The sequence below is a fragment of the Manis pentadactyla genome, chromosome 13 (genome assembly GCF_030020395.1).
Source record: "Manis pentadactyla isolate mManPen7 chromosome 13, mManPen7.hap1, whole genome shotgun sequence".
In the NCBI taxonomy this organism is placed as follows: Eukaryota; Metazoa; Chordata; class Mammalia; order Pholidota; family Manidae; genus Manis; species Manis pentadactyla.
In genome coordinates, this window is record NC_080031.1 from 46,516,675 (window position 1) to 46,529,903 (window position 13,229).

At 36.3% G+C, this 13,229-nt stretch overlaps 1 protein-coding gene across 1 annotated transcript; it reads right to left on the minus strand.

Moving 5' to 3' along the window:
* Positions 1-2,827: 2,827 nt before the first annotated feature.
* Positions 2,828-3,763, minus strand: LOC118926128 (olfactory receptor 14C36-like). The gene has a single exon (XM_036912678.2). It carries the CDS (start codon positions 3,761-3,763, stop codon positions 2,828-2,830), a length of 936 nt encoding a protein of 311 aa, XP_036768573.2.
* Between the last annotated feature and the right edge of the window lie 9,466 nt (positions 3,764-13,229).

Below are 13,229 nucleotides of genomic sequence, written 5' to 3' on the forward strand. Positions count from 1 at the left end.
TGTATTTATTGTATTTTCATAAATATATATGTTTTTGGGAGGTGAGTTCTCATACTGCCAGCTTGGCTCCAACCCTGTATTTGCAATTTTGATGTTCTACAACTTACGTACATATTTTGTCAAATGACTTGATATTTTTCATTACGATATGGGTCAAATTTCCTGAGAATCTCAGGTACACTTGTTTCCATAACTTCTTGCTCTTGGTTGGGAGGGTGGTAAGGGGGAGAGAAGTCACTGAATTAGAATGCTGTGTTTTAAATTTCCCTTATAGTAAAATTGTACAAAATTGAATAGTCTACATTTCTCAACAAAAATACTTTAACTGCTTGGTGCACTGTGGCTGGATGGACAATGGGTTTGACCTAATTATTTCTTGACCACATCTAATGATGGATGTGTGTTGGCTGAAGTTTCCTATTACCTAAGGTTCTGTGCAAAAATTAACCCCATATTAACTAAGGTTAGACAAACCAGCCTGTGGAAATTAGTCACATGATCAGCTCTTGACCAAAAGAATCTGGTTAAAAGGCTGCTGTGCTGTGTGAATTTGGCCGCTATAAATACGGAAGCAGAGTCATGCAGTATTTACCCTTCCCCGACCAGCTTGTCACGCCAGCATGACATCCTCCAGGAAGATGCACGTTGTTTTAAGACTGAACACCCGCTGCACGTATATACCGTATTTTGTTTCTCTGTTCATGTGTTAGTGAGCACTTAAGGTTTGTCTCTACATCCTGGCCACGTGACTCGTGCTGCAGTGAGCGTCGGGGAGCAGACGGCTCCTGGAGATGGGCAGGGGAAATGAAGGTCTGTTCAACGGGAGTAAAATTTCAGTTCTGCTAGGTGAAAAAGTCCTAGTGATCTGGATAATACAGTGTCTATAGTAAACAATATGACAATATGGCATTGTATACTTGAAAATTTGTTAAGAGGGTGTGTCTCATGTTAAGTGTTGTGACCATAAAGAATTAAACAAAAAAAGAAACAAGGACACACAAGGAAACATTGCGCACGCTGGATATATGTTGTGATGACGGCATGACCGGTGTTTGCTTATGTCCAAATTCATCACAGTATGCACATTAAACATGTTCTTTACATATCAATTATACCTCAAGGAAGCTGTTTTAAAAAGAGGTCGCTCCAAAAATATTTGTTATGTTGTTTGATCCTAATTATTCCTCGGTGTATAGTTCACAGGTCTGGAGTGCTGTGGCATAGCCGCCACCCTGTTAGCTCAACCATCAGTTGATTCAGTATCAAACAGAGTATGAAAGACATGAAAACAAACAAAAGGAAACGCCATGAGAACGCCGAGTGAAAGCGAGGCGGTTGTCCGGACCTGAAGCTCGATCACCTGCGTAGCCTTTCTGCAGCCACCCTGTCTACACTCAAGAAGGGGGGGCAAGAGAAGGCTAGTAAAGGGGGGCACACAACATAACACTTTTATTGAAGATATTAAACTGGTCATTATATTTCACCACAAACAAATTCTAACCCACTGAGACAGACAAGGGACCAGGGGACTCTGCGTGACCTCAGGAAACCAGCCCCTCCCTGGGCACAGTAGGACTTGTTTAACTCACTGTGAAGGAACCCCTGGATTCATTCAGTGTTTTGCACAGTGAAAATAAATTACCATGGCCATCACGAACAGCTCATTTTTATTATTCAAACATCCCTTACTTTCCTCCGTCAGTTAACTACTCAGTTACTTTTTTCAATTGATGTTATGGGTTCAGTTGTGCTCTCCCAAAATTCATATGTTGAAGCCCTAACTTCTGGTGTGACTGGCATTCTTACCAAAAGGTGAGATTTGGGAGCAGACAGACACACACACACACAGCACCACATGGGAGTTTATTCAGCCGTGATGGGGGTTATGCAGCAGAGACCAGCGAATGCCAAGGCTTGCTAGAAAGCCAGCAGAACCCAGCCTAGAGGCACAGAACAGATTCTCTTCACAGCCCTAGGAGACAGCCAAACCTGCTGACACTTGTGGCATCTGACCTCTAGACTCCTGACCTGGAAACAATGTATTTTTATTGGGATGTTTTGTGTTAGGCATGATTTTATATGAACTCATTTCCTTCTCCTTTCTTCTTGAATATGTGTCAATATTGTTATGAATTAATGAGGCAAAAGTGTATGCCAGTTTGTAAAACAAAATGTTCAGGGAAATATGCTGTCTTATGAAAGATTTATAAAATATACTATGTTAAGGAAATAATTTATACAGGTTCTTAGTCCACAGGTACAGACAGAAGATTATGCTATAGAAATAAATAAACTAAAATAAATTTCAAATTGGCATAGCCAATTTGTATGTTGATACTAATAAGTAATTAGTTAATACTAGTAATAATAATTAGGGGTCATCTTCTCATATTTGCCAGATGTGATATTTTACTAAAAAAACCCCTGATAGATAACATATCTGAGAAGAAAATTAACTTTTCTTTTTTTGTTTTTCCCTCCTTTCAAAAAGATATTAGATTTTGGAAGCCTCTTCTTTGGATCCATTCTTTTTTCTTGTTTTTCTATCCTTGGTAGAGCCATTTTTCCATTTTTATAGTGTATGAAAAATATCTAAGAATTTAAAATATTTCTCAAACCTTGGATTTCACTTGGAAATCCCTACTCATTTTTTTAAGAAAATAGAGTGATGCAAAACACAAAATAATTACTGTATAAGATCAAACACTCAGGTTTAGATAATGTAATTTAGGGGTAGGCAATCTAATGTACAAAACACAGAAAATAGTGGATTTTACAGAAGTTTGAGTCTTACTAAGAGACATTTGAATAAATCCAAAGATTATCTTTATAATTTTCCTGAATAAAACTTCCTTGATAGTACTTTCCTTACAACTTCCTTTACTTGTTTGTTCCTAAGACTGTAGATGATAGGATTCAAGAATGGGGGAACAATGGTATAAAATACAGAAAGAAGCATGTCCAGAACTGTGTCAGAGGCTCCTGAAGGCCTTAGGTACACACAGCTGCCAGAAACGAGGAAGACAGAGAACACAAGGAGGTGAGGGACACACGTGGAGAAGGCCTTGCCTCGCTCTCTGGTCGGAAACTTGAGCACAGCGGAAAATATGCGAAGGTATGACATGGCAATGAAGATAAAGCAGCCACCATTAATCCCCATGGCGGAGATAAGAATTAAGAGCTCATTGCTGAAAGTGTCAGAGCAGGAGAGGCTCAGCAGAGAGGGGATGTCACAGAAGAACTGATGGACCACGTTGTCCTGACAGAAGGACAGCCGGAATGTGTTCCCTGTGTGCACCGCTGCATAGATGAGGCCACTGAGCAGGGAGACCAGTGTTGTCCAGACACAGAACTGGTGGTTCATGATGACGGGGTAGCGGAGGGGCTGGCAGATGGCCACATAGCGGTCATGGGCCATGATGGTGAGGAAGAGAAACTCTACATATGCACAATAAATGACCAGGAAGATCTGAGCTGCACAGCCAGCCACTGAAATGGCCCTGTTGTCAGTGAGGGAGTTGACACAGGCATTGGGGACAGTGACAGAAATGTAGCACATGTCTAAGATGGACAGGTTCCTGAGGAAGAAGTACATGGGCGTGTGAAGGTTCTGGTCCAGAGTGGTGGCAGTGATGATGAGAAGATTCCCTAGCAGGGTGGCCAAGTACAACAGTAGGAATAACAGGGTATGTAGGACCCTTAACTCCAGCATCTCAGCAAAGCCCACGAGGAGAAACTCAGGCACCATGGTGGAATTGGCCATTTCTGGAAATGCTGGTTGACACAAATGTGCTGGAACACAAAAGGGATAAACCATGAAAGACAGGAAGTAGAAAAATAATAAAATTGTCTGAGTTTCTTTTCACAGTGCTTACTTCAGTTTTATTCTGTTGGAATTTTTGTTGTGCAAAGTTCCACCTTTGGTCTCCTGGCCTGCTCGTCTCATTCTCCGTCCGGAGCGGAGGAAAGGAGCGGGGCTCTGAGGGTTGGGTTCTCGGGCCCTGCTGCTTGGCCAGGACGCACAGGCTGTGGGCCCCTCACTGCACTTGCCTCTGGCTCATGACCTTAATGAAGGTCAACATTGATATGTATAAAAAGATCTACTTGAAGTGAGTTCTCAGAGAGAGTTGTTCAGAGCTTTTCTGTCTATGGATGAGTGTAAATCCGTAACTGGATTTATCAACATGAGTGAAATTAAGATTAAGAGTTTCTATGCTTTTATAAAATCTTGGCATTGCAATGAGATCCAAAGCTGGAATTGATAGATTTATACTTTGTAACATTTTCAAATATAATTTTTCCAGAAAGTTATTTAAATTCTTGAAAAGAATCACTTAGTAAATGTTTGGAAGAAAAATAAAATTTCTTCATGAGAGCATGTTCAAGAGGCACCTGTCTAGCTGAAGTGAACTTTGGTAGTTAAAGATTAATGTGTGATCAATTTAGGAAATATTCTAAGTTTTTACTATGACAAATTTTATGAATTTTGGTCTATATGTTGACACAGCCTGAAGTTAATCACATAAGGTTGTCAAACAAAACAACAAAAAAGTGAGCTGTTTTCCCATCTTTATTTTCTGAATGTTATTTTCCATATTGTAAATCTCGTTTCTTAAACAACTAAATTGCTTTCTTAAGTTACCATTAATTTTGGCATGAATCCCTCACAGAAATTTACCTCATTAAGATAATAAGCTAAAAAATTCATATGCTGAACAGTGCCCTTATTTTTAAGCTCTACTTTTCCCTAACAAATTAAAATTTCACTATCACTTAGATCCCACATGATTTTAAACTGTTTAATGACTACAGTTGTCACAATCAACATTTTAAATAATAGGAAATCATTCGTACTGTGTAATATTTGAATACATAATTTAATATAAACAATTTATAAATGAAGAAATAATCTCAAAAAAACTAAGTAAACTTTTACATCTAAATAAGTGTAAGTCTGAAGTTTGGCTCAACCTAAGACTGACTTTTTAAAAGCTCCAATCTTTCTACAATTTCCACCTTTGACACATAGAATCCACTAGAAACTTCTCAACATTTCATGGAAATGCATGTCAATCAGTGACTCTGGGTTATCAATATTTTTTGTTTTTCCCTCTTTTCAAAAAGATATTAGATTTTGGAAGCCTCTTGTTTGGATCCATTCTTTTTTCATGTTTTTCTACTCTCCGTAGAGCCATTTTTCCATTTTTATAGTGTATGGAAAATATGTAAGAATTTTAAATATTTCTCAAACCTTGGATTTCACTGTTTCATTCTAACTTAGCATACAACTCTGCTCAGAATTATTTAGTATGTTTACTGAATTTTCTCTTAAATAGCTTTAAAGTAGCTTATATTCCAAAAATATACATCCTAATCCTTTTGAACCTTTCTTTAAAATTTAAATTTAAAATTACAACAGTAGTTTGAATGCTCATAATAGAAATTTCCCTTACGTAATTTCATCAGTGTTTTCCTCTTCTTTCCCAGACTGATAGCAAGTTCAGATTTCTCAGATCAGGCTGCCCAAATATCTTGATCCTCATACTTTTCCTCAGCTGGTGCTGATTTTCTTCCTCACCGTTTTCTTACTTTGAATGTCTACTCAATGCTTTTACCTACAGAAAGCTCAGGTTCTTTTGTGTATAAAAATGGATTCATATTGCACCTGTTGATAATTTTCATTATTTTTTTCAAATTTTCACAAGGGTCATAGAAAAAGTACACTACTTCTGAAACCACTCTTGCAATTATTAATCGGCACAGATGAGCCAGGCTGGCTATTTCCTCAGCGCCCCACCCACCCCACCCCTGAACTTTGCCATCTGCATCATCCCACATCAACCGCAGTCTCACCCAGTTGGCTATTTTGCTCATCAGCTTTTCTAAAACGTCTCTGAAAATGCATGCATTTTCCAAAGTTGTGTTCATGTGTAGCCTTAAATTGCTTATCCTTTGTTTTATACTGTCTGAATTAGTTATTTTTTTCAAAAGCAGTACATAAAATATTCTTCTTACCAATTCCCAGTCCTTCACTAATTGAGTTACATCAGTGAATTTTAAATACCAAAAACATCTAGAATTTTAACCTTTTACTCATGGGCCACTTTCCTTTCTCAAACATAATATCAACTTCCAATATGATATATTAGGTTTTAAACCAAACCAAATACTACTTTTATTATGGTAACTTCTTTGAAAAATCCTAAATTAATTTTGCTATTTTTATATTTTGTTTAATGAATCAACAAATTGTATTTAATTACAAAGCACAGCATGCATTTATCACCCCCAGACATTTGTAAGAACTCCCTGAAGATTGGACTTTATGTTATTTATCTTTCTGTACTTTTAGACTAAAAATATTCACAAATACCAAAAATAGTAAAAGAGAAGGCCCCTAGTGTATTCCTTTCTGTGCTAGTAATTGGTACGGGTAAGGAGCTTACAGTTTTCACATTGTGTTGTTTATATTTTAAAATGAAGAAATGTATATCTTTTCAGATATTAAGAAGGATTATTTGAGTTGAAAGATTACACATTATACTTTCTAATGTACATTTATTTAGGATAAAAGTCTTAGTGTTAGTATTAAACATTTAAGGAATAATGAACCTTATCACATCCTGAAATTGTAAAGGTTCTTTCAAAGCTTCAGATTCATACTTTCATATATTTACAAATTTTAAACAGGCACCCATTTGTATATAAACTATGTATGTGTTACGTGTGTATAATCCTTGATTGTAGGATTATCCTTTAGTGTAGGATACAGTGAGTTCTTGATATTATCCTTTAGCATAAAAGTGTTAGAATAAAGACAATCAAAAAGGTTCCAAGATGTGAATTTAGTCCTGCAAAAATCAGGACTACATTTACAAGTCATATCATTTTCTAAACTGACATGGCAAGCAGAGTGAGTCTTCTAATGTCAGTATGATATACTTACTTTGCTATAATCAAGAACAAACACACATTTAACTAAATTAAAGATTGTTTTATAGATCTGGAAATTAAAGTGAGAGGGTGATAGTCAATTATACAACATAGGTGAAGATTTACTATTGCTTAGTAGTTGTAATATTTCTTATATTTAAAATCGTGTTTGAGGGCAATTACTAATTGCTCACTAGGGATTTTTTCTGTAGATAACAATTTAATTAGTGTATTTGATAGTACTTTATGTCTAACTTAGACAAAATGGTCAAGCCACTAGTCATAAGAGGATCCATAATTCAGTGTTGTTGGGATTTTTTTTAACTAAAATATTTGGTTTCTTGTGTATAATACTTGACCTTTATAAAATGGAGTCCACATTTACTATTTATTAATATCCTTTAAGGATTGGATGTATCAGGATTTCTTAAATGGTAGTCAATAAACATAGGCACTATGAATCCTTTTTTTGATTCCTTAATAAAAAGCAGCTAAAGGAACTTAATTGGAGTTTTCTGGTGGCATTTAAATGTAGTATACACAGAATTTAAAGAGGCAAATTTAAGAGATATAAATTTGCAGTCTTATTACTTTTATTTAGCTAAATAATTATTTAGCCCAGTTCAGCATACTTAACATATTTAAACATCACTTATCTTTTAATAAAAATGAGTATCTTGTGAATTTAATGATATTAAATAAATAATTCAACTGTAATAGAAATGCCAGAAAGGGCAGACACTGGGCAAAGTCCTGATTTTCAGTTATTGAAACAGTCCATATGTTATCAATAGCAAAAGAGGAAGTCAACATTATAGAATTACTTCTAAAGTAGTACATTTAAAAAATGCTATACAATATTGAAATATTTTATTTTCTTATTTTACATATAAATATATAATATGTGCTTCTATATGGCAACAGCTTTATGTGTTATTAATTCTGCTTTAATATTGATGCCTTAGTATCTTGTGTAACTTCTGTATATATACTTCTGTACATTTTTCAATAATATGGTCAATAAATGTTTGAAAATAAGAATTTTCCATCAGCAGGGATATCATAAAGTACTGCTATGATATTAGAAATTACAGAAACAATAAAATAGAATTCTATTTTCTTACTATATTCTATAAAATGTAATTATTTAATGGTCTGAATTATTCCTTTAATGAATATATTGTTTAAGAGAAAAAACACAGTTGGGTTCTATCCATATTTTCCATTCAAAATATATTTCCATTTCTAAATAAAATAAAGACACAAAGTGAAGCAAATGCTTACGGAAAAATCAGAGTGTGGAGGAGAGGAAGAAGGACATTAACAGCAGTAACCACAGAGTACTCACTATTGAGTATTTTGTGTTTCCAACTTGAAAAAATGCCTCTTGTTAATGTTACAAAATCATAGTCTTAAAGATGTTTTAACCAAATTGTCCTATGTGGGCAGGATCTGAGAATGTCTTCACATGAACAAAGCATCATTACGTTGTACAAACAGGTCAGTCATATTCTGATGTATTTAAAATGGTGGGCATGCCTGTGTCATCAGCTGCAAAGCCTCTGGGGACATAATTGTTACCATCCAGCAACAGCCAGGGCCCAAGGGTGGTTTTGGGCAGGTAATTATCATGGCACAGGTAAATGGGACCCAGTGAAAATACAAGAGTGAGCGTTGAACATCAAAAATAGTGCCACCTGTGTGCGTAAATCATTGTTAATGAACAGATGAAATTAAAGAACATAAACTTTATTAAGCACAGGGGGTTGATATGAGACTTATACATGGATCTGAGATATAACATCTTACATTCTAAAGTATTCACAAAACTTGTGTCTGACCTTACCTGATAAATAAGATATTCCTTTCAGTCATTGTATCTGTAGAAGACAGTTATTTATGCCAATCATGTTCATATTTGAGAAAATCTGAGAGGCTACATGACAAATACCACTCTAAAAGCTATAGAACTATGTGAACTATTTCCTTAAAGAAAGCAGGTTTGGAAAATCATCACTGAATATAGGTCAATATAGCTTAGAGATTATGGTAGAGTTCCCAGGGAATGATTTTCATGGGTTCAATTCTTAGAAGTGCCATTTACAAGCCAAGTGGATTTGATCAAGTTCTTTTCAATATCTCTAAGTCTCTACTTCTAGCTGATAATTGGTGATGTTATGAGAAATTAATGACAAAACACCTAAAAATGAGAAGATATTAAACAATCAATGAGTGTGAAAATGTTCCATAATTTCTATATCTTAATATCCATAAAAACTTAACAGGTGACATGTTCCACCAGTCCTGAGACCCAAAGCAGAGGCAGCAGTTTGAAAGCCTTGCCAGCAGTGGGAGGGGTACCAGGGGCCTGAGGGTTAGACGGAGCTCTTTCCTCAGGAGAAAGGGCAGGTGGATGATACCTCCCCAGCCCTCCTTGGCCCAACAGGTCAGGAATTCTAGGGAGCCCCAGACACTCCATCCCCCTTGCTGGCAATACAGCCCTGAGGCTCCTCCCTGCAAGCATTTGCCTGGCAGTCAGTCCACATGGCCCAGCAGCAGTATCAGACTTGCTGCATGGCAGGGAGAGGATGATTCTCAGCTTTGTTTCAGCCCAACCTGAGAGGTGCCTGCAGGAGCCAGCCCCAAGAGCTCCTTCCTCCCTCTGGGTGTGCAAACCCAGAGCTGCACATCTGGTCCAGGCAGAGCCACATGTCAGCCTGCCCACTCCACTGAACCTGCAGGCCTGCCATTGCTGCAGGACAAGCAGAGGGTATCCCTGTCTGCAGTGAGCTCAGCAGAGACTCCTGTGCTCATCTCAAAGGTGGCAGCTGAAGCAAACTGCCTGCACAGACAGAAAGGTAGCCCCACCCACAGCTTGCCAACAGCTGGGGCTCCTGCATAGTAGAACCAGGAACTAGAGAGTAAGTAATCCTGAGCTTCTGGGCACTATAGGGTGCAGTCTTCATAAAGCTGCTACTCTATAGGACAGGAAGCATAGCAGAGCTCTCTCATACAAACAGAAACACAGAAACCCTGACAAAATGATGAGGTACAGGAATATGTTCCAAAGAAAACTACAGGATAAGATACCAGAAAGAGGGCTAAATGAAACAGAGATCACCAATCTTTTTCATAATGATTTCCAAGTAAAAGTCATAAATATGATCACTGATCTGTAGAAAAGTATTCATGATCTCAACAAAGAGATAGAAGACTGAAAAAAAGCCACCCAGAGCTGAAGAATACAGTATCTGAAATGAAACATACAATGGAGGGATTTAAGAGTAGATTATTACAGGTAGAAGAGACAGTGGATGAGATGGAAATTGGAGCAGAGGAACACAATGAAGCTGAGGGACGGAGAGGAAAAAGATCTCTAGGAATGAAAGAATGTTAAGAGAGCTGTGTGACCAATCCAAAAGGAACAATATTCACATAATAGGGATACCAGGAGAAGAGAAAGACAAATGGGTAAAAAGTCTCTGAAGAAATAATTGTTGAAAACTTCCTCAATCTTGGGAAGGAAATAGACACTCAGGTCTTGGAAGCACAGAAATCCCCTAACAAAAGGAACCCCAGGGACACAACACCTGTACATATAGTGTTGTCCATACAGGACCTAAGAAGACATATAATATTTAAAATGGCAAAGATCAAGGATAAGGAGAGAGTGTTGAAAGCAGCCAGAGAGAGAAGAAAGGTCATTACAAGGGAAAGCCAATCAGGCTGACAGCAGACTTCTCAGAAGAAACTTCACAGGCCAGAAGGGAGTGGCATGACGTATTTAATGTAATTAAACAGAAGGGCCTCCAACCAAGAATCCTCTACCAGGAAAGACTATCATTTAAATTTGAGGCAGATATTAAACAATGTTCACATAAACAAAAGTTGAAGGAATTCACCACCACTAAGCCAGCCTTACAGGATATGCTTAAAGGAACTGCTGTAGATGGAACTGTCCCTAAGGCTAAATAGCTTTCTCCAGTGAAAATAAACCCACAGTAACGGTAGTAGACTAATTAATTGCCAAGCAAGTGTGAAATTAAAACAGAACAAAAGAAGCAAAATTGATTATATGTGAAATCAGTAAGGTAGAGATTTAAAGCCCTTGCTCCCTCATGTTTTTCTTTCTAGTCTCTCCTTTTACACTTATTTTAGTTTGTCTATTGCTGCCCCATTGGGTTTTACTTTGCCAGGGTAGCTAAAGCTAGAATATTTTCCTTTAAATGTTGTCAAGGTAATGTTGCATACACACGAAAAGGTCCAAGGTTGTCAAAACTGTGGTGAGTCTTTGGCTGGTCACTCAGGGAAACAAAAGACAACCAGGTCAGCTCAGACAACCTCAATTATCTGAGAACAAAATCTGCACACCTTCCTCTGTCAGCAGGCTGCAGTAGGAACACAGGCTGCCATTCCATGTTTTCTGCTGTATTGATGAGAGAGGAATCATAGGCACATTACAGATATGTAATAGTAGGCACATAAGTAGCCACATATTATTACTAAATTTCAGCAGCTTCTGTCTACTTTAGGTATTTCTCTAGTAATTTTGTTACTTATTAGATAAAAGAGTTCCAAACACTGGATAAGAACAGGTTTTTCAAGTTTAGTTTGATTTAATGAAGATACGGAGTTTCACCATTCCCATTTTTAATGCACTCACTTCTTATTTTAGAGCTATAAAGATCTTTTTATATTTTACATACAAATCCCTTATCAGGTATGTGTTCTGAATGTAATTTATGTCCATCTATAGCTTGTTCAATTACATTAGCAGTGTTTTTCTCAGAGAATTTTTTAATGATAAAAATCCATTTTATTAATTTTTTTCTTTCATGGGTCTGGGTCCTGCTTTTTGTTTTGTGTTTTTTAAACTTCATGGCCACACCCAACATTACCTAGATTTTCTCCTTTGATTTCTTCTAGAATTTTTATAATTCTGTGCTTTACATTTAGATCTATTATCTATTTTGTGTTAATTTTTGTGCAATGTCAAAGGTCTGTGTTTTACATTCATTTTTTGCTCACAAATATCCAATTTTTCCAGTATTGTTTGTTGAAAGAATTATTTTTCTTTTGAATTGACTTTATCATTTCACCAAATTTCAGTTGACTATATTTGTGTGTCTATCTGTGTTCTTAGTCCCTTCCATTTATTGATGTTACTAGTCTTTCAACTATACTATGCTTTTTGGTTTATGGAAGAGTTATAGTAAATCTTTAAACCTAGTACTATGAGTTGCCCAACCTTATTTTTGTCTTCCATATTTTATTGGTTCTTCTGGGTCTTTTGCTTTTCCATATGAACTTTATATTGATCTGTCCATATCTGCAAAACATTTTAGTTTTTTTATTGTGATTGCATTGAGTATGTAGATCAATGAGCGAATTAACATCTTAACTATATTGTTTCCCCAAATCACACACGTAGTATGTCTCTCCATTTATTTATATTGTATTTGCTTACTTTCAGTATAGTCATTCTCTGCATACAGATCCTATATTTTGTTAATTTTTAGCTATTTTTTCATTTTCAGGTGTCAGTTTTAATGCCTTTTTACCTAAAATTCCAATTGTTCATTATTGGTATATACTCAAATATTGGATGCCTAATCTTTTTATGGAAATGAAATTCACATAACATAAAGTCAACAATTTCAATCTATCTACAGTGCACACTTCCATGGTCTTTAACATATTCACATTGATGTATGGCTGTTTCCACCCTGTAATTGCAGTCCATTCTCACCACCTCAGGAATACATCCTCCACCCACTTGGCTCCCACTCCCAATTTACTCTACCTCATTCTCACAAAATGGGTTTATCTATTTCTTCCCAATCTTTATTGATTTTTTGTATCTTATGTTCTCACTTAGGACTTCTAGTATGATGTTGACTAGAAGTATTGATAAACGAGACCTTTGTCTTGCTTCCTATTTTTGAGAGAAGAGACCAATATCTTATTATGAATGATGTTAGCTGTGGGCTTTTTTGTAGTTACTCATCTAGCTCAAAGTTTTTCTTCTATTAATAATCATTTGTTGAGGGTATGTCAAGTATTGGAGTTTTTCTGTAGTTATTGAGGCACACAATTTATCTTTGGTTTATTGATATGGTTGATCAAACTGATTTTCAGGTTTTCAATGAGCTTGAATATCAGCAATAGCCACTTGATCTTCTTGTATGACATGATTCCCTTTATACATTTTATACATTTATACATGGTTGAATTTTATACATAGTTGTGTTTAATATTTTCTTGAGGATTTTAATACCTCTGTTCATGAGAGATAT